Source organism: Hirundo rustica, chromosome 2 (assembly GCF_015227805.2).
Source record: "Hirundo rustica isolate bHirRus1 chromosome 2, bHirRus1.pri.v3, whole genome shotgun sequence".
In the NCBI taxonomy this organism is placed as follows: Eukaryota; Metazoa; Chordata; class Aves; order Passeriformes; family Hirundinidae; genus Hirundo; species Hirundo rustica.
In genome coordinates this window covers 20,965,230-20,989,988 of record NC_053451.1, presented here as the reverse complement: position 1 = coordinate 20,989,988, position 24,759 = coordinate 20,965,230, and the positions used below count along the sequence as shown (strand labels likewise).

The window sequence follows — 24,759 nt, the reverse complement described above, 5'->3', positions numbered from 1 at the left end:
ACAGGAAGTTAATGTACCTGTGGGCATCCATTTTTTTTATTTGTAAATCCAATGTATAATACTTGCTTTTGTCAATTCCTCCAATTTCCTTCAGAAAATTTCCTTTAGAAATCTATGTGGTTTAGGATGGATAATACTTGGTTGTGTTGTAAAGCACAGCTAGGCACTGTGAGGATGACTCCTCAAATGAGTGATAATAGTTTCTAATCATCAATATTTTTTCCCCACAAACAAAAGTATTCTCTAAAGAATACCCCATTTAATTTTGAAAGGCTCTTAAAAACAAAAAAAAAGAATAAAAATAATTTTTCCATATTATCCCCCCCCTTAAAACAAGCAAAAAAACCCAAGAAGAATTTGAAGTATGGAATTGAAAGTGCTGACTTCTTTTACTAATTAAGCATTCTGTCTCTGAGTATTTCAGACGTGAATAAAATGCCGTTATTGCTAACACTGAACATGTCTTGCTTAATATAAAACATTTTCAGCATAAAGCCCCCCCCTCCCCCCTTATACATTTTTATGGCTTTTTATTCTTTCATCTAGGGAATCCTAATTTTAGAAATGGAACAAACTAAAATGATCTTTTTCAGGTTATGTGCTAAATGGTTACAGGAACAATAGTTCAGCTCTTATCTACATGTGGAATATATTTATCTTCATAGTGTAGTGAACTTTGGTATTGTTTGTGACATGTGGACTTAAGAGATCACAAAGTTTCGTGTTAACACTTTGGAAACACTGCTTTGATAAAGAAATGGATGGGAGAAGGATTGAATCATCAGTACAAAGGTATGCAATCCAAGTGGCAGAAAATATACAGACTGAAATGACCAGTTTTCCAGACCTTTCCTGTATTTTTAAAGCAAATTTTTTTTAAAATACCCAAATATTTTCTAATTACTTCATAACATTTAGCCAAGAAGCCACCTGAACCATGCCCCTCCTCCTCCTCCTTGTAAAGTTTAGAATTAAAATTTGTATCGCGTTCGTCTCTTCTCACTCCCATTTCAAATTCTCATCTCCATCTCAATCCGCTTCCTGCTAGTTGGACTCTCCTCCGGGCAAGGACAGAGCTCTCAGCAAGGACAAATATTGCAAAAATTAAACCACTCTTACATTTTTCTTGTCCCGACAGAAAACACTATTTGGAAGCTTTGCTTTTTAAGATATTAAATGAAAAGGTGTCTTTTCATATGTATCTTTAACGGCAGGAAATAACTAAGCATACTTTATTTTAGGTGGCGCTGCATAGGCACCCTTAGGATTCCATTCCCGCACCTTCCCTTGAAAAAAACTCAGGAAATCAGCTGCAGATTCATGCTTTTTCTGTCTTAGGAGGACAAGTTTTGAATTCAATACGGGATTACAAGAGCGGGCGAGGGTGTGTGAGGGTACGATAGTAATGCATGCCTGGATGTGACCATTCGAGGACGAACGGCTCCTGTGTGTGGGTGTCTAACACGCACAGGGGAATTTCACGGCCCCTATTTTCCTCGAGCACCGCCAGCCTACGAAGGCCCAGGCTCGTATTTCGACAGGAGCCCCCCGCCCGAGCGCGGCCCCGCTGCGGCAGCGCTGAGGCGGCGCGGCGGGCGGCGAGGGGCGCCCCTGTGGGCCGGGAGGGGGCGGGGCCCCGCGCGCCCGAGCGCGCACGCGCGCGGCTCGCGCAGGCCCGGCCTCGCTCCGGCCCCTTCTCTCTGCCCTGCCACGTACGGGCGGCGGCGGCCGTGCCCGGGATCGCGCGGGGCTGGAGGCGGGGGGGCTGCGCCCGGCGGGACGGCGGAGAAGCCAGAGTAAGAGAGCGGGGGACGCTCCCGGGGGCGGCCGCGTGTGGTAAGCGGCGGGAAGGAGGGAGAGAGGGGCGGCTTTGGGTTCGGGGTGAGCCGACCGCCCCCTCCTCTCTCCCCCGCCCCCACCGTTCCCCGGTGCCCCGGGCGACGCGGCCCCTGGCGGAGGGGCCGGGAGACCCCTGGCGTCCCCCCGGCCGCGGCTCAGGGCAGCGGGAAGCGCCCGCGGCCTCCTGGGCCCGGGGGAGCGGGAGATCCCGGGATCCCTCCCTCCGCACGGCCGGGTGTTCCCTGGGTCACCCCGCCGATTTCCTGGGGAGCCACGGGAGCTGCCGGCTCCTCATTGGCAGGCAGGGATTGGCTGTGACTTCTGTTCCCCTTCGGGCCGGGCCTGCCCGTATGGGGACTGGAGAAAACCGAAAAGAGCTCTTCTCCTTTCTGCTCCCTCGCGTCACCCCCCCACCTGTCTTGAGAAAACTCATGGTTCTCTCTCGGGTGTCGTTTGGGAGGCAGTCCTGCTTGCTCGTGTTTCTGTCGGTTTCACCCTGATCCTTAACCCTCATGTGACAGGAAAAATTGAAGCAGGAGCGTCTGTCTTTCCCTTGCCTGGGCAAAGCTGTTTTTTCTCTGCTTCTGTGCAGAAAGGGTAGTGAAATACAACGTGGTGATGAGATGCTGGTTTTAGAGGGGATTCTGAAGTGATTGGCCTAGATTGGACAGTCCCTGTCCACATGCAGCACCTAGATTAATGCATGATGTGACTAGAAAGTGAGCTGGGAGGGGAGGAAAAGCCTGTACCTGCAAAATTCAAGTGGTACACCAGGAAGGTTAGAAAGATGTCAATGTGATTCTTAGGGGAAGCAATCTTTGGTCTGAAGCATGGAGACATAAATGTTTTTTGGTTGGTTGATTCTGCTGTACCCCGCCCCAGGAAAGCAGACACACTGATTTTGTTGAAAAGCTCATTAGTGTGTGTTCTGGATGTGTTCTCTGAAAAATTCTCTCAGGTGGAGTCATCTATTCAGCTGTGTCACAGTGAGGGGGAAAAAGCTTTAGTGCTTGTAATTCAGTGACTTGAATATTTCACATAGTTTCTGTAACAGTTGCAAGCAGCTGCAGTGTTCAGAATGTGTGTCTTTAAATCTGGACACCTTCGAGAAGAATGGAGAAGAGCTGAGCCCAAAAAAAAGTGGCATTTAAATATTCTCCTGCTACCTTTTCATAGTCATTGATGGACAGCGGGTTTCTGTGTGTAATGCTGGTAAATAAAGCATTACAGTAGCTCCTTTCCTTGCACAAAGATAGGAATGATGTGTTCAGTGTGTTGATAGGACTTCATCTGTGTCTACCAAAATGTGGATGTTTAGGACTTACAGGTGTGGAGGTTCTGTCCTTAGTGTTAACAGTTTCTGAGTAGCATATGTTGTAATGCTGAGGAAGCAAAACCAGTGCCCAGCTCTAATGCTTGAACAGCATGAGGGGGCAGCTAAACGAGCTCTTTGGTTCAACCACCCTTAGATGCATTGTCTGTATTCCCTGTTTGTCCAGCACAGTAAACCTGGAGCTGCAGCAGGTCTGGCGTGAAAGGGGCGCTATCTTCCTGCCTTACTCATTTCATAGAATGTCAGTGAGGCATCAGAAAAGTAATCTCTTCCTGTTCCCTGCCTAGAGTGTTACAGCAGTCTCTCACTGTCAGGAGCAGGCACAACCCTTTTTAAAGGGAAGCAGCTGCCAGCCTTTGAGAACCAGAGAGTGACCTTGTGTTTTCTCTGGGGTTTGCTTTTTCTCTGCTTTCCTCCTGTAGGTTCCAGTTTACTTCCAATTGAGTTGAAAGAGTAGAGCTGGGAAGCTTTATGTGGATAAAGGGGAACCTGCTTTTTTTCCTCTGGTTAGCATTGAATAATCTAAAAATTGGAGTATGGATTTATGGAATTGGCTGTGCCTGTGAGAGAGAGGAGTTGCCAGGAGGGTACACCATTGGGGTCAGAGAGAAAAGCCAGGTCTGTTTCCTGTTGAACTGTTCTGTATGCTAAATCATCTCTTGGAGACTGTTCTGGAAAGGAATACATTGCTGGTATGAATTCCTACATGCCATTAGAAAATAATAATAATAAAAAAATGTTCTGTTATGAAATTAAAAGTCTTGTTCAAGATCTGTTTTAGATGAATACAAATTCTACAATACTCAAAAGCGTAAACCTGATTGTTACATTATGGATAAAGCAAGGACTTTTTAAACTTAGTATATTCACTAAGATGTTCTAAAGTGAAAGATTGATGTGAATTGTGTCATTCTAGGGAAGTGTGATCATAAATGTGTTTATTTTCTGATGCAGCTTACTGTTCTCTGGCACTGGTAGTGCATGGCGGCTTATCCTAACTCTGTCCTGAAGTGAGGTGGGAAAACTGTCTGGTAATCCAGCATCACTAAGACGGACAAGGTAATGATAAATGTATATTTTTGGAAAGGAGATGAAAGGAAACCTGTGGGTTGATACTGTTGTATTTTTTAATGCTTAAATAAAAAAAAATCCCAACAACCAACTGACTTGTGCAAAACCCTATGCTTTTAAATCTAATTTAAAGTTAATTAGGCTGGGTTGATGTGTCTGCAGTCAAGACTCCTGTACTGCAAAACCTGAGTAATGCATTAGTGAGCATTAACAGTACTGTAAACCTCACAGTTTCATCACAGTGCCTCAGCAGCAACATGGCTGTGTTAATTGCAAGTCCCTTTTCCCTGCAATTAGGCTGTGTCCACCTACCTCCTCTTACGTGTGATGAGGAGAGTGAGTTTTGTTCAATAATTGCTTGTATATTTTTGGGTTAAACAAATGGATGGCTTTGCTTGAAATCTTCGCTTTATATTAATTGCAACCCCACCCCCCCCAAATTTAATTGCAATCTAAAGATAGCATTATACTGCATCTTTTTAATGTTAAATATTGTCACTAAAACAGTAGAGTTGAATATATTATTAAAGGAATGAGTTAAAGGCTTTAGCTGAGTGTCTTTTTTTCTGGTAGGGGAGTTTTCAGTGCAGTACTTTCAAAATGACTATAGCAAAATTCATTTTTCTCATAAGGCACTGTGTTATAACATCCTTAAAGGTAAAGGAAAAATAGTTGCATATCTCAGAGAGTTCTTCTTGCGTGGGAGAATGAACAACATACTTGCCTGCACGTGGCTTCAGAAATCTTGATTTGGATTTGGGCTGCCTGCATTTCAGGATTTCCAGTAACTGTATGTCAGATATTAAGATAACTGCTGCTTTAGTTGCTCCTCATTCCAGATCTATTGTTCTGGCTCTTTCCAGAGCAGTGAAAGTAGGAGGGGACATTTGATTAACTACCTGGATCTCTTTTTGTGGGTTTTTTTGGGTTTTTTTTGGTTTTTTTTCCCTTTCATTTCTCTTTTATGTAACTTCACTGCAGTTTCAGATTTTTAAATGTAAAGCCTTTGTGTTTTTTAAATGAAAGATGCTTAATACAAAGTGTTAATATTTAAATTTTCTTACATAAAATGTTAAAGATATATCAGAAGTATCAGCTGTGTGCTGCTAGGACACAAGATGGCTTTGTTGCACATCCTATTCAGTTGGAACCTCTTAAAACACTGAGAGTAACAGACTGTTCTGACCATGTGTTGAGTCCAATGAGTAGCTAATGTGTGGTCTATTAAGCTGTTTCTAAAAGTCTAAAATCTTGGTTAAAGTATCCCAATCAAAATTTTTAAAAATTAAAAAAATGTTTATCTTCATTTCTGGAGAGGAACCCTCAGTGAGTTCTGATCATCCATGTGATAAAACCAATGTTTAGCTCTGTGCTTGTTTGTTCAGGAAATAGTACATGATTCAGCTTGATCCCCTTAGTAAAGCCACCTTACAGCCTGAAATCTCTGAGGTAAGATATTTGTTTTGGGAGTCTTTTCTTGAATGAAAAAAATGCCATTTGTTCTTTTTCATAATCGGGGGGGCATGTAAAAGTAATTGAATAAGATGATAATGTAAAGCTTCAGAGCTGTCGTCAGATAAAGATAACTAACAGTTCAGTTTTCTGAAATGTTCTCAATGTTTTACTGCTAACAGGCGTGCGGGCGATAAGGAATCCACCATGAATGGGCAGCTGGACTTAAGTGGGAAGCTGATCATCAAAGCTCAGCTTGGGGAAGATATTAGGAGAATCCCTATTCATAATGAAGATATCACCTATGATGAATTGGTGCTAATGATGCAAAGAGTTTTTAGAGGAAAACTTCTGAGCAATGATGAAGTCACAATAAAATATAAAGATGAAGGTAAGGTTTAATTACTGCCGTTGAGGTTTAATTGACTACTGTTGCTCTGATACAGTTTATCTGTGGATGGAAACTTTGAAATTCACCTTTCAGAATTATCCAATGTCATGGGCAAATGCGAGTGATTTCTTGTGAAGTGTTTTTAGTCAGACTCTAGAAGCTGTATCTCTTGTTATGCTCTCTTAACAGCGTTTCACCCATTTTTTTCTGAAATATTTCCTCATTTTTTTCTCTCTGAAAGTGCACTTTTTGCTGTTTCAGGAAGTTGATTGCAGGTTTCCCTTCTCTTCACTCATTAAAACATTTTTTTTTTCAGTGGGTTTGAAGGTGAAAAGAGAATAAACATGTATGACCTAACACAAGTTCTTATAACACTGAAAACTTGATTTATGTGGTAGTAATCTTGAATGTTTTTCTCCATCAGTAAAGATGAGAAAAACAATTTTAACTTGAAATATGCATTAAAAGTTATCTTTCCTCTCTGGGACCATTTGAATCTGTTGCACATTGTTTGTTCCAAAGAAAATATTGATCATTAGTGTTAAAACAAACATAACCTTAAGGACTTGCACAGAGTGAAGAGAGCCCTATTTGAGATGCACAGGGACAGGATGTTGTGATTGGAGGGCTTTTCCTCTTTGGATGTCAATGGGGCATGGATAAGCTACTTAATTTGGGACAGAGGGATGGTGTTCATAAAATGAAACTTGGAATGAAGTGGTAAAATCCAGAGTCTCTTAAAGACTGATGATTATGCTGTTTCACAGTAAAAAGTGCTGTGTTACTGAAGCATTTAGGTTCTTTTTTCTTAAAAGCCCTAGGAAACTTCAGTGCTGCCTGTGCTGCCTAAAATGTCAACTTTTGTTCATACATCTAAGCAATAAAATTTCACTTTGAATAGCCCTGAGACAATTTTTGAGGTTCATGAAGGTTTTGAGATGCTGCTTATCAAAATTGTAAGTAGTGTTGATCTCTAGTGAAAGGGATCTCAGTGGATTTCTGGTGGTTTTGTTTATCTTATCACATTTTTTTTTTTCTTTCTGAAATGAGAAAGGTGAAAGGAGATTGGATGCTTTTTCATTAGGTTAAAGCTTCGAGTTACTTTGGTGTTTTTGCATTCTTACCTGTGCTTTAAGTATGGTCCTCTGGGGTTTTTAGTGTATACTACTCTTGTTTTATTCAAAATAAGATAATGGTGTATGATGGAGACAGTTTCATTCTTTGGTTGTCTTTCACAGTGGAGAGACTTCCTGCTTTTACTTGTAGTTTTCTTTGTTTCAGAACTGTATTTGGTTTGCATAGCCAGGTTTTAGGGGGCTACAGGGGAGGCCAAAGCCAGGCAGCTCCAGGACAGACATGCTTCTGGCCAAGGCTGAATCAGTCAGAAATGGTGGTAATGCCTCTGTGGTAACATATTTAAAAAGGGAAAAAAAAAAAAAAAAAAAGTTATGGTACTGGTGTAGTTTTGGCCAGAGAACAGAGGAGCAAGGATATGTAAGACAAACAGCTCTGCAGGACACCAAGGACAGTGGAGGAGGAGCAGGAGGTGCTCCAACAGAGCAGAGATTCCCCTGAAGCCTGTGCTGCTGACCATGGTGAGGCAGAATGTGCCCTCGCAGTTCATGGAGGTCCATGGAAGTGCAGAGATCCACCTGCATGGGGTGCAGCCTGTGGAGGAGCCTTGCACCAGAGCAGCTGGATACCTGAGACATGCTGAATGTGCTGAAACGGGTTCCTGGCAGGACCCATGGAGAGAGGAGCCCAGGCTCAAGCAGGTTTCCTGGTAGGACTTGTGACCCTGTGGGGGCACCCATGCAGGACCAGGCTGTTCTTGAAGGGCTTCACCCAGTGGAAAAGTGACCCACGTTGGAGCAGTTCCTGAAGAGCTGTTGCCAGTGGGATGTACTCGCATTGGAGAAGTTCATGGAGGACTCTCCTTTGGGAGGGACCCCAGGTGGAAGCAGGGGCAGGATTCCTCCGCCTGAGCAGTGGCAGAAACCATAACCTTCACTCCCTGTCCCCCTGCACCACTAGGGGAGGAAGAGATAGAGCTGGAAAGGAAGGAGGGGTTGAAAGGTGAATTATCCTGTGGTGGTTTTATTAATTACAAGAGAAAAGAATCCTCGGATTGAGTGCTGCTTTGTGAAGTCAGGTTTTCTATTCAAGCTTTCAGACTCATAAGCTAAGGTAATTGCTCTGTTAGATGTGAAAGTTTTTCATGTGCTGTTTAAAGTTCTTGAACACACAAACCCCAGTGTCAGCTAAAAAACCCCTAACAAAATAATGAGGACTGTCAGCAGTGAATTTGTATGAATCAAAGAGTAGAGTTGCATCTTAAGCCCACCGTACTACTGAGTTAGACATGCTAAAAGGCCCTATAGAGCCAGTAACAGGAACTTTAAATTTTTTTTAAGTTGTGCTTGAATTTAAAACAGAGAGTGGAATGTGACATTGACCTTTTTGCTCTTGTTCTTCATTACCTTATAATAGAAGATTGTTTACTCATCCTGCATGTCTTCAAGCTGCTGTGCTAGTCAGTCATCTCTCAGCCTTTGGTAAATTTATCAGAGTGAAGGAAAACTACATTTTGATGTAGTGTGGTTTTTGACTGTGTAGGGTTTTGTGTTTTGCTTTTAAAATGAGAAATACAAGGGTGGATAAGTCTGCTAGATAATGAAGCTTAGTAGATGAGGAAACAACAGGTGAGGCAAAGGAATGAGGCAGAAATCTAATGTCATCAAGGTTGAAATACATCATGGTGATGCAGCATTAATGATAAATGCCTTGTAATCCATTGGTTAGTTAAGGGAGTTAGTTTATAGAAAGAAAAAAAAATAATTGGCATAGCAGAGAATGTGATACATGGAAAATTGCAGAGAGGGAAAGCTGGGTCCCTTGTGAAAACGAGAAAGATAAGTTCTTAAAATAACAAGATCAGTAGGGAAAATAAAGGAAAGTCTGTTTTTTTTTTCCCAACAGAATATAATTAATGTTGTGTAATTCTATCTGTGTCATGGTAACAGGAATTAAGCTTCATTGGCATTCCTTAAGATGAAATTTTTTTTTGCTAAATCTAATATACTGAAATTGTCAGCTATTTCTATGGCTTGACATATACCTTATGAATCCTAGCATACACTTGGATAATAGCTTGATGGCTGTCAATAGGAATCAGAGAACTGACTTACACATCTAACAAGATTCTGTACTTGGTGCTTCTCTGCCTTTTTTTTTTTCCTGCTAACAATTTAAAATAGAAAATTAATTCATTACTCTAAATGCCTTCAACCTAAAGGTTAAAATAGATGAGGGAGAATTAAGATGGAATGATCCCGGCTCTTTTGGGTGACATTAATCCATGTGTGCCATGTGTATTGATGTGCATTTCCATTTCTCTGTGCAGGATAGACTGTTTAGAACATGCATCTTTGTTCAGGCAGTGAATCTGGGGGTTGACTGGTATGATAGAAGAGCATCAAACGATGGGTTGCCAATATTGTGGATTGCTAAGAGAAGTAATTATCATTTATTGTGTTAGCATAATGATAAGGAATAGGAGGGGTTTGTGTTAAGACACCGTTGGATTTTGGTATCAGCATTTAGGAAAGGTTAAAGAAAAGCTGGATAAAGTGTTTGGGTTGGAGGGAGCACACCCCTCATCACACCCCCATTTACTGCCCAAGAAAAAAAAGTGTGTTTAACTTTGATAAAGTCTGATTGTCCAAGTCCTGTATGGATCATAATGGCAAACAGGGACACTGATCCTCCTGTTCCTGCCACTGGCAAGGTGGTACCAGTGAGGCTGCACATCTGTGCTCACTTTTAATGTGTGCACTGCATGAGAAAAAGATTTGGGAAAGCTGCAGAAGGGTCCAGCAGGGTGTGGTGAGGACAGGGAGGGGCTTTGTGCAGGTGGCCTTCAGGGAGCATTGCAGGGAGCTGGGCTTGTTCCCTGTGCTGCAGAGTGGGCTGAGGGCAGAGCCAGTGGAAAGGGAGTTGCAAAGATCATAGAATGTGAACAATTTGCAGTAGCACCAGATGGCAGCAGCCAGAAATTGCAGCTTGAGGGGTTGTGCATGAGTTCTGGCCAGGAGGGCAGTGTGTCACTGGAGCAGGCTGCCTGGTGGGGTTTGGAGCCCTCATTTCTGGAGACTTTCCAGTCTTTACTCAGAGAGTCCATGACTGATACTGCTATCAACAGATGTCTTTTGAGATTGTGAAAATGAAAACAGGACATAGAAAAAAATCTTGGGAAGCAACAGTACTTCTTCCAGGAAAACTTGAAAATTATTTTATATGGCATCACTTTATTAGTGTTTGTAACTTAATTTTGTTAGAAAGCACCTTCTTTGAAGACTGACAGGCACTGTGAGGTGTGATTAATCGCACTTAAGAAAACCTTCCATTGCAGAGGTGTTACTTGTAGTCAGGGATAACAAAATTAGAATATGTAGTTCTTCAAATTCTGAGCTGTTTTTATTTGATGTGTTTTATGACTATTCATACTGAAGCATTAATTTATTTGAAAATTTTAACTGTGACTTAGATACAGTTTGCCCTTGTCACCAACGTGTAAGGAATTTATATACACTCAGGATTTTTAGGCAGTAATCTGTAATAGAAAACATGTTCCTGCGTCTGTCCAAGGAGCCCCCTTGTTACAGTGTTTTGTGGAGAAACCTGGGCAGCCTGGGGTTGGCTTTGTTTCAAGCTGTGTGGCATTTATCTAAACACTGTTGCTTTTCAAGGTGGGACTTCACTTGGTGGTCTTTCACCTCAGTTCGGGTCATCAACTGCTCCGGCAGGAAGTGTTCCTGCTATCCCTTGTGCCAGTACATGTTTTCCTGATCATGTGCTCCCACTCTTTCCTTTGCACTGCTTCGCTTGGGTTCCTTTAAGCCATGAATTACCTGTTGGATATGTTAAACACCAGAAAATCTGTCCTGCCAAAGACAATAGTCTTGTTTTAGTTGTGATTTTGTTGAGTAAGCAAAGATGTTAACATAGCTTTCCTTGACTCAGCTTTAAAATCACGAGAAACCAGACTTAATGGAACTTGGTATCTCTTTTGGGGATCAATAAGATTAACGATGATCAGTGCTTTGTGCCTAGCCCTTTGTATCTTAAGAACAAGTGATTCCATTGAGTTCTAATATAGTTCCTGTGACAGATGGCAACGTGTAAATTCATTAGGATCCTCCGGTAGCATGATTCTTCCTGGTGCTGGACTTCGTGAACTCTTAGCTCTAATATTTCATCCTGTATGTAAACATTAAAGAATGATGAGCTATATGGGACATGAAAGGGCAAATGTCAGAAGAGTCCCCTCTGAGGCCAGTCATGCTTCCATCTTACCTTCTGTGCATGATTTCTCTCCACACTGATTCTTGCACTAAAATAATAAACATTTTTTCCACTGACCTCACAATCAAATAGGGAAAGCTATTTTTGAGTGATGAAGGAAGACTTCTGTCCTGATGTGAAGCTCAGTAGTCATAGGCTACGATTCTAATGTAACGTTTTCTTGTTCTTTTCAGATGGAGATCTTATAACAATTTTTGATAGCTCAGATCTCTCCTTTGCAATTCAATGCAGTAGGATACTTAAGCTGACATTGTTTGGTAAGTACAGAAGGCTATATTTTTCTATTTCTTTCAAATAATATTTATTAAAATTCAGGCAGTGGACTTCACTGAGAGGTAGAAAAAACTTTATCACCTCAGAAGGTGAAGAAAATGCAATCAGTAAGTTGGAACTGCTGAGTTAATACTTGGCATTTGTTTTCTCCTGATGTTTTTCATGAGACTTCGGAATTTAATGGAAACTGAAGCTCATGCTTTTTATGAGATTGCTCAGAATATTTGGCATGTGGGCATATACATGTGACCAGTGGTTCTTTCTTCCTTAGTGCTCTTTTCCAAGTTCTCTTCCACTCTATAGCACTTGTGAGGTTTTTCTTCACAGATGCATGACAATTTGAAGCTGGCACTTAACCTTGCAGTGGCACGCTGCTCCAAACTAGTGTTTGTTGCTTGGGGCTGAATAGATTTAGCCTTTGTGTAGAAGTTCTTTATTTTCAAGCTACTGTAGGTAACTTAGCATGTAGTTCCAAGCCTTTAACTTGGATACTGACCTTATTCATGAATTGCAGCAGTGTTGTGTGTGCTGGGTTAGTTTAAAGGGACAGCTTTCCAGAGCCACTTCATCATTTAGGGCATGTTCAGGGAAATGAGTAAACAGTGCAGACATTCACTGTGGACTTTGCTTTGGTACTGTAGCTTTTGCTGAATTGAGATTATATTAAAGGAACAGTGAGCTCTAGAATGAATTCAGACTAGACTTTGTCACTTTAAACTCCACAAAGGATGATGATGCTACAAGCAAGTAAAAGTTGGGGGTTTTTTTTGTCATCTTAAACTGATCAAGGCTGGATGTCACTACAGTCTTTAAGTTTATCTAATTGCTGTTTTGCAGTGAATGGACAACCAAGACCCCTAGAATCTAACCAGGTGAAGTACCTGCGCCGAGAGCTGATAGAACTTCGCAATAAAGTCAATCGTTTACTGGACTGTTTAGAGCCACCAGCGGAACCAGGGGTTTCCACTAATCTGCCTGAGAGTGGTAGGCAGCCTGGCAAAGAGCTGTTTGCTTTGATTTGCAGAGTGGTGCGCTGTTTAACAAAGTGAAACATGGATCATTCTTAATTGTTGCTTGATGGCCCAGAACTTCATTTTTAACGCTTTAGTTATTTCAGAGACAGAATTTTTGTTGGAGGTATCTGGAGTAAAGCAGTGAACTAACTTAGGAATGAAACGTCAAAATCCAAGGTTTTCTTGCAATGAAAACACTGTAACTAATACCTGTGAACCCCAGCAATGTCTTGAGAGGGCTTTTAGCCAAATTAATAGTTTGTTGTTGCTGAAGAGTCCTTGCTTGCAGTTGAATAGTCCCTCTGCTTACTTTGGGCTAGCTCTGGTGCTTATCTTGTGTTGCTAAGCAAATTTGATTCACTAAAACAGTAAGAAGTGAATTCAGCAAAAATTATATCCACTTTTTTTGCCAGGTTAGGAAATTGAATCCACGCATTTTGCGCTCAGACCAGCATCAGAGCTGTCTCAGGGTAAGCAGCATGAAGGTGCAGGTAGGGGTGGGAAAAGATTTTTGGGGGAGGGCAAAATGGGAAAGAAAGTCTTTCTCTCACAGTTTTGAGGTATTGATCTCCTAGCTTGGTCAGTTGTACTGCAGATGTATCTCTGTATGCTTAACTACAGAGTTTAGGTAAGCTGGACACAGAAAATAGTGACATGAAGTCATGAAGTACAGTGGTCTGACTAAAGAGGTGAACCAAGAACATCAGCCTGCCTTTTAGAAATGTTGCTTCTGTATTTGCACTTTGAAATTTTATTGCTTTTGTTGATTAAAAAAATCCCAGCCCAGTTCCTATAATATATGCAGTTAGTAATTTCAGTGGAATACCGTGGATTCTGGTTACTAACTACTTGGAAGGAGGTTAGAGTGATGATTTAAGAGCATAAACAAAATTAGCCAGTTGGTATCTATCTGTAGTTGTTTGCTTTTAACAGAAAATGTAGCACTATTAGGTAAGGCATTTCTGAGCAATTCAGTTACATGTATAGTTGCAAAGATCTCAACTTCACCTGTCAGCTTAGGAAAAATTAGTGGAGAAAGGTAGAGTACAAACCAGAAACTGCAGCTGATAAAACCATAATGAGTTGGAACTACCTTGTATGTTTTCCTAATTTTGAATCCCTTGTGGGCAATTCATTTCTTTGAAGCAGGAGCTTTGTGCCTTTGAATTTCAGAACACGATATATCATATTGATAGTCCAGTGTTAGTGTATCTTTAAGTAACTGTGAAAGAAGCGTAAGCTTTGTGATCCATCCCAGTTTCAGATACATCCGTGGTTCTTCCCTGTTATCCTAACACGCTCATTTCAGCAGTTACATTTATAGAGCCCCCAACTGTGCGATGTTGCGGTTGCTGTAGTGCAATGTGTGTGTGTGCTGGTGTTTCAGTTCTGGAGAGCTGGTAACCGGGCGTTTTGCTTTGTAGATGCTGTAGATGGTAGGGACGAAAAGCCTGCTGCTGCTGACGCTAATGTTAAGCCATCCACTCAAGTTATAGCAGCGAGCATGTCTGCATTCGATCCGCTAAAGAACCAGGATGAAATCAGCAAGAATGTCATGTCAGCCTTTGGCTTGACAGACGATCAGGTGTCAGGTAAGGATTGGCTGGTGAAAAGGAAAGCTAAGCCTGTTCATAATCAATGATTCTGGTTTTGATTTGTAACAAAGCATTTGTATGTTGGATGTATTAAGCTGTGTTCTGTGTTCACTATGTCTTTTCAGAATTCTAAAACTTGCTATGTTAAGGTGTTGTATCTGTGTGCTAATTTTTGTATACAAAATATTGAAATGTTGCTGTTGATTTTAGCATCGTGTTTTAGCTTGGAGTAGAAAATGGCTTCAATTTTTAAAATTTGAATTATTTAAAGCTATTGTGTGGACTAACTTAATTGGTATCTGCCAGTGACAGACGAACTCACTGCTCTGCTTTAAGGTTTAATCTTGCAGTTCATGTTTTTGGCATGTGCTTCTACTATTTAGGTCGTTCAGAATGTGTTGTATGATCCCACCTTTTCTCTGATTCATTTTAGAAGTAGATAGAACCAACTTTTTCACTGTTAACAGAAAGGAATTACGTTCTTATCTGAATTATATTTATTTTTGAAGAGCTGAGGACTGTTGGCCCTAGTAATAAAACGCTAAGCATTTGAAAACTGTGCTAAACTGAATGCTGTCAACTTGAGACAGGATAACTGAAGCTAGAAAAGCAGTGTAGAATGTGATAAAGGAGTGTGATGCAGAGCTTAGGGAAGTGATTTTGTACAGAGGCTGTAGGGGCCTGCCAAGGTGTAATGGTTCATTGAATCATGAAAATGAAACTGCTGTTAGGTGACAGGATTTGCTGTATACTCTCAACTCCAGAGCAAGTGAGTTTTATATGATGTGTGAAGTAATGATGAAGATGAGCAAACCACTAGCAACTGGAGCTTGTTCTTCCAGTATGGCTGCCATAGCAAAAGCGTGGAGTAAAAGGAACAGATCTGCACTGTGTGTTTGTGACTGTGCAGGATCCAAAGCTGTACCCACAGACAGTGGTTGACCTCAGTATGAAGTTCTGGTCTGTGGACCAGGCCTTATTGTGTGATCTCTTCCTTCATGGCACATTTTGGATGATGTTACAGCATGGTTCTTTCCCAAACCAGATGGTACTTGAAAACTTGCAGTGGGCTATCTAAACAATAGCAGGTGAAGCACAACTGGCAGAAAATCTGAGCTAATTTTTGAATGAGTGGTTTTATCAGTGTCAGTTAATATTTTGATCAGTGATACTTCAGTATTTGTGTCTCCATAATTCTTCTGAGAGAGTGAAATGACTTGGCCATTCTTTGAACGTACAGAGAGCTCCGCAGAGGAGCATTTAAGCAGGGTATAAGAAATCCCATTTCTAAAGCTGTGATCGTGCAGCTATGTATATAAATGCAAATCAAGTAGTAGGCAGATTGAATTAACTTTCCCCTAATAAGTTTAACATGAAAACACAATTAGGGGCCTGTTGGATGCATATTTATATTGTGTAAATATAACTGTCTTAAAATTGCAAACAAATTGTCAGCAGTTCTAGTACTTATGCTTAACATGGAGCGTGTATTTGAAAGTAGTGTCTCTTAGCATTCATACAGATGGAAAGATCCAGGTTTAGGCTCCCTTGTTTCTAACAAAATATTTTGCATTAAATTGTAGTATATTATATTTATTCACATGTGTTTTAGAACTCCTAATGTAGAGAAAATCTGAATTCATAGTTTCCTTGCTGTCTTTGGGTGTCAGTTGGAATATTTTCAGAATTAACAGAGCAGACAATTGCTTTTAGACTGAAGTCTGCCATAGCCTGTCTGGGAGTGTGATTTTAATTTCTTTGGAGGTTTTCTGTTCACATGCTTTTTATCAGTAAAACATTTTGTGGCATGGACCATGTGTTTCACAGTAAGATGCTGATCCATTTGGATAGATCAACCTTTTACCTTTCCTCCAGATAAGAAAAAATAGGTAAGTGCATGTTGTATCTAAACATGGCAATTCTTCAGTGTGTGTATGAAGTTAACACTTGAAGCTGCTGAAAAAATGGCTTGTAATGAAGGGTTTTATCTCACAAATGAGTCAGGTTCCTCAAAAGAATGAAATCTGCGTAACTTAGAGAGAGGTGGAAAATCCCCCGCTCCAATATTTTCAAATGAAAGTCTAGATGTGCAAATACACACTTGGTTTTAGCTTGGGTATGACACACATGTAAATCCAAAGTGGAAAAAATGTTAAAAACATTGCAAGGGAAGGATCTTGTAGTAGAAGTTTTTAATTTCAACTCAGTGTTCATTTCATATGCTGTGTTTTGTTCTTGCTCCTCTAGGACCACCCAGTGCCCCTGCAGAGGAGCGCTCAGGAACGCCGGACAGCATCGCTTCCTCCTCTTCTGCAGCCCATCCCCCTGGGGTTCAGGCACAGCAGCCGCCCTACCCCAGCACACAGCCACAGACGGGGCAGGTGGAAGGTAAGCAGTGTGCTTTTCTGCTGTCCAGGATGTGATGGATGGTGTCTGATTCTGCCTTGAATTAGCAGACCCAGAGCAGATACCAAACTGCAAATCCATGTGTGCCCCTAGGCAGAACAGCCTTTGTCCTCGCTGCCCGTGCTGGTCCATACAGAAACAGCAGGTGGAGCAGTGGCTCTGTTGGAAAGGGTGGGTGGTGTCACACAGGAGAATTTTCGTGGTACTGTTTTCTGCTGGCATCTGCTTGTGTCATACACTGTGTGTCGTGTTGAGCTTTCACTCAGCTCTCAGTTTGTGGACTTGTCTACTGTGTATTAAAACTGTTGTTTACTCATCATTTCTGTCTAACAGCCTGGAGCTAGTATTTCATTGCTGTCTTTTTGTGTGTGGCTCTGTGCTAGTCAGGTCAAACCCTGTTACCATCTTAAATGCATGGTAGTTCCTTATAACTCCTGAGAGTTACAAGGAACTGGCTCTCCTTTAAAGTTTAAAGTCCGTACTCTGGTATTCACATTTGTTTGCACTATGCCCTTAAAAATGCTGTTTAACTTCTCACAATTTACCTGTTCTGAGGTTTCCTACATTTGGGCATCATTTCTTCTGTTGTTGTTTTCTAAGTGCACTGAGCCTTCTGACCTGCACGCTTCAGGATTAAACTGTCTGTGTGCAATAACTTGCTTTGTTACTTCTTCCTCCATATGAAGAATAATATAAAGTTGTTTCTGTGCTGGTGTAGGCACAAGTGAGAACCCCCTGATGCTTGCTTTAGTGATGTAATGCTCAGAGACATCTGAGGTGGTGGTCACAGTATCCATAGTCACTTGGATTGTCTTGCCTGAAGGGAATAACTAATATTTTGATTGAGCAGAGCATTTGAACAGCTGGTAGTTATGTATAATATTTAAAGAGGTAGAAGTGCTGTTGGTCGCAGTGGAGCTTATGAAACACTTCTTTTGCTCCTTTCAGCATTTTCTTGCTTATTAGTCAAGTGTTAAAATACAGCAAGAGACATCTTTGCAGCTTAAAGATAGAGCAGTTTGGTGTTTATGTATAAAAGTTACTTTTGCAAAAAAGGACTCCACGTTCTTGTGCTGGCAGCCAGAAAATTTAATATTCAGAAACCATATTCTCAGCTACTACTGAACTTGCATTTTATGAGTTTTGGGGTTTTTTTTACATTAGTTTAATACAGTAAGTAATAAATGTTGCTGTTAAACTGGAACTGAAACAAAGAAGTGAAACACTTAAAAGCACTAGCAACACTAGCTTGGAGTCCTCTATCGCTGCTAACACCAGGGAAAGGGAAAAGTATTTGTTTCAGTAAAACTCATCTTACTTGGGGGTGATGTTGTCTAGGCTCATGTATCAGAGTAGATGTAGTGATTTTTCTAAACTTGGGTCAAGGAAAGTGTAATGCAACAGTACTAATTATAAAGGGGTTTATGTAGTTTTATGTAGTTTTTGTTATTGCTACTGCAGTCTTTTAAGTATTGATTATATTTTCTTCACTCTGTGATTCAGTCTTTGGGAAGAGATCAGAAGTAACTTTTGTCTTTGTTCATTAGAAATTAAAAATACATTGCTTGTGCTGTGCATTGTATGTATGTGGTTAACAGCAGTCTCTTACCAAAGCTAGGTAATGTATTGTGATTATCAATTTTATTCCAAAGTGTTCAAAGATTTTTCTTTGAATCATGGAGTACTTTTCTATACTTCACTGAGGTTTGATAGGATACCTCAGTTTAATACCTCAGTCCAGTGGTAACTGGGGGCTTGTGCTGTCCCCACAGAGCCATAACCCAGCCAGAACTTTGGATAGGTTTTGGTTGATAGGTTTTCAACAGGATGGACTCAAATAAATGGCACTCCTGGTGAACAGCAGGTTCTGTTAGAAACTAGTTTTAAAACTAGTTTGAAATTATTAGTTCACTCCACAAAAACTCCAAAACACCCCAAGCTCTGCTTCTCCCACACACTTTCCCAGTATTTTGAAGATGTAAGTAAACTGGTGATACCAGTCATGTGTCAGTCATTCTGGTGTATCAGGGTTTATTTAATAATGGCTTTCTCTGCCAGTTAAGTGTTCTGGTGATTATGATTGGTTATTAGGTTGTTACGTGTGACTGTCAAGTCACCTCACTTCTGTGTGCTGATACTACTGAAGGGCTGTCTCACTTGAGAAGTTTTCAGCATTCACTAATTTAAATTAGATCAATCCAGCCAAGATGTTCTAGTACAGTGCTGTGTCTGGTGGCCTGTGCTTTTCTATTACTAAATTCAGTCCTGAACACACGCTAGAAGCAATTATATACAGATGTGGATGCTTTTTTAGTCTTTGCTGAAATTTTTGTGAAATCTCAGTCCCATAAGCACTTCATGATCTTCTAGGGAAAAGAATGTTGTGTGAATATATGTAAATGGTCTGAATCAGACTAAAAGTCTTTTTCAGTGCACAGGAACAATGGTAAATGCTGGCAGACCCTTCACTACAATAACCACTGCTAAGTACAAAACCAGACACCACTGCTGTAGCTCATCTAGTTTTCAGAGTAAAAATCCAGGGAGAGAGAAGACTCTGTGTCTGAGGACCCGTAGGATCCCCGCCTGTATTCATGGCTGTAAATCAAGAATGTTTTTTTAAATGGTGCTGGAGCACCTCTCTGTTCCTCACTAATGCCTCAGCCCTGGAGAAGACAGCAAGGCATCTCAGAAACCTTTGGTAAAACTCTATGCTGCTTCTTTGCTATCCCTTTACCTGGAATTTCCAGCAGGTGCCAGTGTGGTCTCTCTGTTAGCCTGTAGGGCATTATCCGAAGACAGGCAGCCTGCTGGTTATACTCCCAGAACTCCTCCATGTCAAATCAGTTTCAGAAAGAGAACTTTCTGAGTTTCTGATTCGTAATTATCAAGCTAACAGGCTTAAATTCTCTTCAAGCTTTGTGTTTTGCACTTTCATCATCCCACAATAATTGCACACCAAATAATATTTTAAGTGACTGCATCAGTATAAAGTATTCTAAACACCTTAGTGTGGATGTGAAATGCTGTTCCTTTCAGCTGCAAATAATGCAGATAAAAGAAGAAATAAGGAGTTACTTTAAATCGGTGTGGACAGGGGTCTGTCTGGGAGGACTTGGAGCAGAGTCGAGTTGCTTTTGTCTCGCTGCAGCTCTGAAGATAGAGTTTACAGTCTATTTATAGACTGCTGGTCTTTGCAGAATGAATAATAGTACAGTAACACTTCATAATAGTAAAGTTTCCATGTCTGCTTCAGTTCAGCTAAGCTTTAGTTTTGGCAGATAATGATTTTGTTCTTTGACTGTGACTTACTGTATTGAAAAACAGCAGAAGCATAAAGCCTCAATAGGACCCATAGGTTGTCTAAACAAATATTCTGCCTCTTCTGGCCAAGAAATTGAAAACAGTGAATCTAGGAAAAATAAGCATTGACTTGGACTACCAAGCTGAAGAACGTATGGTTTTATTTTTGCTTTGGGTGTATACCGCTGGGTCTCTTAAGAAAACTTGGCGATGCTAAGAGATGGATGACTTATGTGGAAAATTTGGTCAGCATAAATAATATACCACTCTGCTTACAGTACTTGGTTGCAGAAATGGCCTTAAAAACCTAATCTAAACAGACAATCTGAGGACATGTTTAACTTTTGAAGTACTTTAATTTACAGTGCAAGTTCTGGAGCAGTTATGAAGATGTTTAAAGATTCCTGGTTTGTTACCCACCAGAGCAGTGATAACTAAGGTGCATAGCTACTGGCAGCCTCTGAAAATGTGCAACAGTAAGCCTCACGTAACTCTTTAGAAAAAAACTTTATTTAGTCAGAATCACATGTTTCAGAAACTAGTATCTGTACTTGGATGTCATTTGGTTTGTTTCTGTGATGTTGAACTGTCAGGGTATTGTTCGCTGTAATGCACCAGGGTACTGGGCTTCAATGAGATGCGTTTTTAATCCCTAGGTCAGATGTATCAGCAGTACCAGCAGCCTGGTTACCCTGCTCAGCAGCCGCAGGCTCAGCCCCAGCAGCAGTACGGCGTGCAGTACCCAGGTAAGCAGCTCTGCAACAGCAGCTCTCCTGCAGTGCCTGACCCTGTCAACTTCAGTTCCTGATCCTGTGGGGCAGGTCAGGGTGCTGAGCTGCCCGGATGCCTCTGTTCCTTATGGGAGCTAGCACAATTCAGAAATTGCCAGGAAGAGAACACAGTAGCTGTTTATGCTGTTAGTATGTAGTCAGAGTTCAGTCCTACTTGATTGTGACCAAAGACTGTCGTCATTACTAATCAGCAGAATGCCTTGTTAGAAAGGCAGGCAAAATGAATTACCTTCAAAATGAGCAGCCTTCATGATTATATTCTGCAGTCATTCTAGCATGAAAGTGACTAAACATCCTGATATAGTTTCTTTAAATATCAGAGGTGTCTAAAGGTGGCCCCTCTTTCTGGCATCTAGAATAATCTCAGTGTCCAAAATTTACTGGTGTAAACACTGTTGTTGTTGTTCAGTAAATCCTTGGCTGTTACACATTATAAATCCCAGAGAAACTTTCAAGTGATAGTTCTTCTTTTTAAGTTTTTGATTTTGCTATACCTTAAGTAAAGGTGCCAGTAGACTTTAAGCAGAAGAATATTTTAGTGCACTAGTGGTTTATGTGCAGTGAAATATGAAAAGCTGGCTTTGGTGTATACCCAAAATAAATTTGACCTCAGAACTTTCAGTTCCTTTAGAAGCAGCTGGCACCTAGGAATGCATAGTATATGCTAGGAATGATAATCTAGATGAGGCTGAGGGATGAACCTGTAAGAGTAAATTCTGCAACAAATTGCATTTTGCTTAATAATTTCAGAAAATGATACAAAGCATTTATCATTCCTTGTTTTAAAAATTTCTCCTTAAACTAAACAAAAGACTCCAATTAAGTGATTTGGAGGCAGTATGGCCTTTTCTTGGTGCACAGTGGGAGTGCACCAGTTTTTATATAGATGAGAATATTTGCAGAGCTCACAAAGAAATTCCGTGCTTAGCTTGGATAAGAACCCTAGAGCAGTTGGACTAAAGGTTTGTGCCTCAGACCTTGTTTCTGTGCACTGTGTGAGAGCTGGTTGGTTTGAGTGTCTAAGTGGTATCTTGTTCTCTGCAGATCTCTCTCCCCCACATTTGTAAATAGACTACAGAGACAGATGTACTGAGGTGTAATTTCAGAATTAGCAAGCCTGTTGGAAGTAGAGGCATCTGTCTGACTCTCTAGGCTTAAAAAATGAGTGGGGAAACAAAGGAATTCCAGTCTGCTTTCTAGACTTATCCTACCATCGTCTAATCCATTATTTTATTGACGTTCCTCTGAAAGCTGTAGTGCGATGTGAGTTTTGCTTTCCAATTAACATCATTGTCAAGTATGAATGAAATGCCACCAGAAACTTACTGTGGCACCTGTTTGTCATAACTTAGTTCACAATTAATTTTCAGAAACAGATTTCTTTTGAGGACCTATTGACAGCAGCCTTTGGAGATGTTCAGTCATAGGATCTTTTTGTTTGTGTTGCTTTAGTTCTCATGAGTATTGTCTCCTTTCAAACCCATGTCTTCCCAAGAGCAGGATCCTTTCCCACTCTTGTAGATCTACTAGGCAACAATGGCTATTTATACATGGGTGTAAAAATGGACCCTTCAGAGGTTTGTCTCATGAGTAAATTTTGATCCCAGTTTCAAGGTGAGTTTACTGCAGTGCATTCTTACCCTTACTCTTTCCATTTAGGGCTGTGCACTTTTAATAATTTGTGTGTCTGGTGTTTAATGCTGACAGGATTCCAGTCACTGGAGAGGTTTCATTGCAAGTAGCTGCAGGTGTGTTTCATGATGGATAAAAGTAGCTATTTCTTCATGAAAAGACTTTGTTCCATTTTAAAATTTTCGAGAAGAGAATTCCCTTTGGAAGCTAGTTTTATACAGAAAAGTCAAAATTGGGACGTGTAAATGGAAGTTTTGTGCTGAAGTGTTCTATTCTACACAACCTTTTCATATTTTTATGCTAAAGAACTGAAAACTATGATTTAACCAAAGGTATGATTGATATTAGACCCTGAGAGAATTATCAAGACAGTTTAATTTGGAGATTTTATTTGGGAAAAGGGTTGAATTTTGCCTCATTTGCCGATGAAGACTATTTTTTTGTGTGCTGTTAAGGAAAAGATTACTTGTCTTTTTTTTTTTTTTTTTTTTTTTTCCTTTATTTCTTGTCGGTCACAGGAAAACTGTTTAATAGTAACTGTTGTCAGTGTGCTCTGCTGCCACGGTGTGCACCAAAACCCCGGCCGTGCGCTTATGTGAAAGGCAGGAAAACTCGCAGTTCACGCTTGGTTTGCCTTTTCTGTGCTTCCTGCATCGTTTTGCGTTTGTCACTGTGAACATTAGGAACAAAAGGTCTTTCTGCGGGCACCCACGGTTCCTTAGCGTCTCTCACCCCACCTTGCTCTTTGCCTTTCCAGCAGGCTACAGCCAGCAGCAGCCCCCGTCGCAGCAAGCCCAGCAGTTCCCGGCCTACAGCCAGGCGGCTGCCCCGGCCCCGGCCGCCGCCTTCCCGGGGCAGGCGCAGCAGCTGCCGGCGCAGCAGCCGCCGCAGTACCCGGCGGGCAGCTTCCCCCCGCAGCCCTACACCACGCAGGCCTCCCAGCCCGCCGCCTACAGCGGCTCCCAGGCGGCGCCGGGCACCTTCCAGCCGCGGCCCGGCTTCACCCCTCCGCCCGGCAGCACCATGACCCCCCCGCCCAGCGGGCCCAACCCCTACGCCCGCAGCCGTCCCCCCTTCGGGCCGCAGGGCTACACCCAGCCCGGGCCTGGCTACCGCTAAGGGGGTGCCCCTGAAGACGGCGACTGACACGTGCGATTCCATCCCGACGGACTCCAGGATTTTCAGTTGAGATTCCGATACTGTAATGAGGCAAAACTATAGCTCTTAATTAAATTCTGCTGGGGGGAGGGAAATGACCAAATCTTTCCTGCTTTAAATTGTATTCGCTTCCTAGTTTAATTTGGGGCTGGGTGGTTTTTGGAGAACACTACTTAAATGTCTGTAAAGTGATTGACATTCTAGCTCGCCTTGTCTGAAGGGTATGAAGATACTAGTTGGAAGTTTAGCCCACTTATCAGGCTTGTTTTTACTAATACCATGATGTACTAAATTAGATTCATTCTGGAGGTCAAACTAGATATGATGTATTATAAATTGTAATGTTCACATGGAAAAAAACTAATAAAAAACCCTGAATCTATTAAATGCCTCATCTTCATTTTAGAAGTTAGGTAATACCGAACAAGACAACTGTGCTAAGACCAGCGTATGTGCTGCTGGGTGCAGACTTTGTGGTAAAGAGCAGCGGTGTTGGGGCTGTAGGAGGAGAGGCAGATTTCTGGGTGTAAATGGAGAAGTGCTGGGACTGCACATGGCTTTCACAGAGGTTTCACAGCAGGGGGTGGTTTGGTGCTGTCTGCTGTCTTTAATTGTCGAGTGACCCTTTTATCAAAGGGTTAAGAACCAGTCTGTAAAATCTTAAAGCCTCTTACCAATTTTGCTTTAACAAGGTGTGGGAGAGAATTCATTATTACTTGAAAATTTAAACCAAATGTGTATCTTTAAAGAAGCACTCTTAAAAAAACCCCCAACTTTCCACAGGTGCCTTGCCACCCAGAAGAACTCGGGAGCGCAATCCTAGTGACTCAATTTTGAGCCAAGAAAAAGCAGATCCAGGGCTGTAATGAAGTCAGTAGACCGTATTACAGCAGAGGGCAAAACATTATCCCAGTTCATATTTTCCATTTTGCAGATTCTAGGAATATGTAAAACTAAGTGGGGAATAAAAAAAACTGAACTGGAGCAAGCTGCTTGAACTCTACTAAAGGCAAATTAGGAGGTTGAGTGAAAATATTCCTACCTTCAGCATCCTTAAATAGTGTTGTGCCCACAGCTACCCAGCAAGCTGTGGCTGTACCTCCTCCCATTTCATCACACCATTTAACAGGGGCTTGTT

The 24,759-nt window shown here is 41.4% G+C and overlaps 2 protein-coding genes across 6 annotated transcripts in view; both read left to right on the top strand.

The window, feature by feature from the left end:
• Nucleotides 1–3,629, top strand: part of ADGRG7 (adhesion G protein-coupled receptor G7) — a 32,831-nt gene extending 29,202 nt beyond the window's left edge. The window contains 1 exon segment of the mRNA XM_058424435.1: nucleotides 3,595–3,629. Coding sequence (XP_058280418.1) covers nucleotides 3,595–3,629 — 35 coding nt within the window.
• Nucleotides 1,663–24,008, top strand: TFG (trafficking from ER to golgi regulator). 5 transcript variants are annotated; one of them, XM_040054097.2, is made up of 9 exons: nucleotides 1,663–1,796; nucleotides 4,127–4,231; nucleotides 5,878–6,086; nucleotides 11,624–11,707; nucleotides 12,561–12,707; nucleotides 14,161–14,328; nucleotides 16,579–16,719; nucleotides 20,697–20,786; nucleotides 23,221–24,008. In XM_040054097.2, exons 3-9 carry the CDS (start codon nucleotides 5,903–5,905, stop codon nucleotides 23,580–23,582), a joined length of 1,176 nt encoding a protein of 391 aa, XP_039910031.1. In that variant the 5' UTR covers nucleotides 1,663–1,796; nucleotides 4,127–4,231; nucleotides 5,878–5,902; the 3' UTR covers nucleotides 23,583–24,008. The 5 variants fall into 5 exon arrangements, with proteins under 5 accessions (XP_039910031.1, XP_039910045.1, XP_039910059.1 ...); XM_040054111.2 differs by having other exon boundaries at nucleotides 1,680–1,796; nucleotides 23,224–24,008; XM_040054105.2 differs by having other exon boundaries at nucleotides 1,725–1,836.
• The last annotated feature ends 751 nt before the right edge of the window (nucleotides 24,009–24,759 follow it).

Coding starts and splice junctions, on each gene's coding strand:
- TFG (XM_040054097.2), top strand. CDS start 5,903: ATGAATGGGCAGCTGGACTTAAGTGGGAAGCTGATCATCAAAGCTCAG. Junction 12,708..14,160: donor CACTAATCTGCCTGAGAGTG/GTAGGCAGCCTG, acceptor TTTGCTTTGTAG/ATGCTGTAGATGGTAGGGAC. Junction 16,720..20,696: donor ACAGACGGGGCAGGTGGAAG/GTAAGCAGTGTG, acceptor TTTAATCCCTAG/GTCAGATGTATCAGCAGTAC.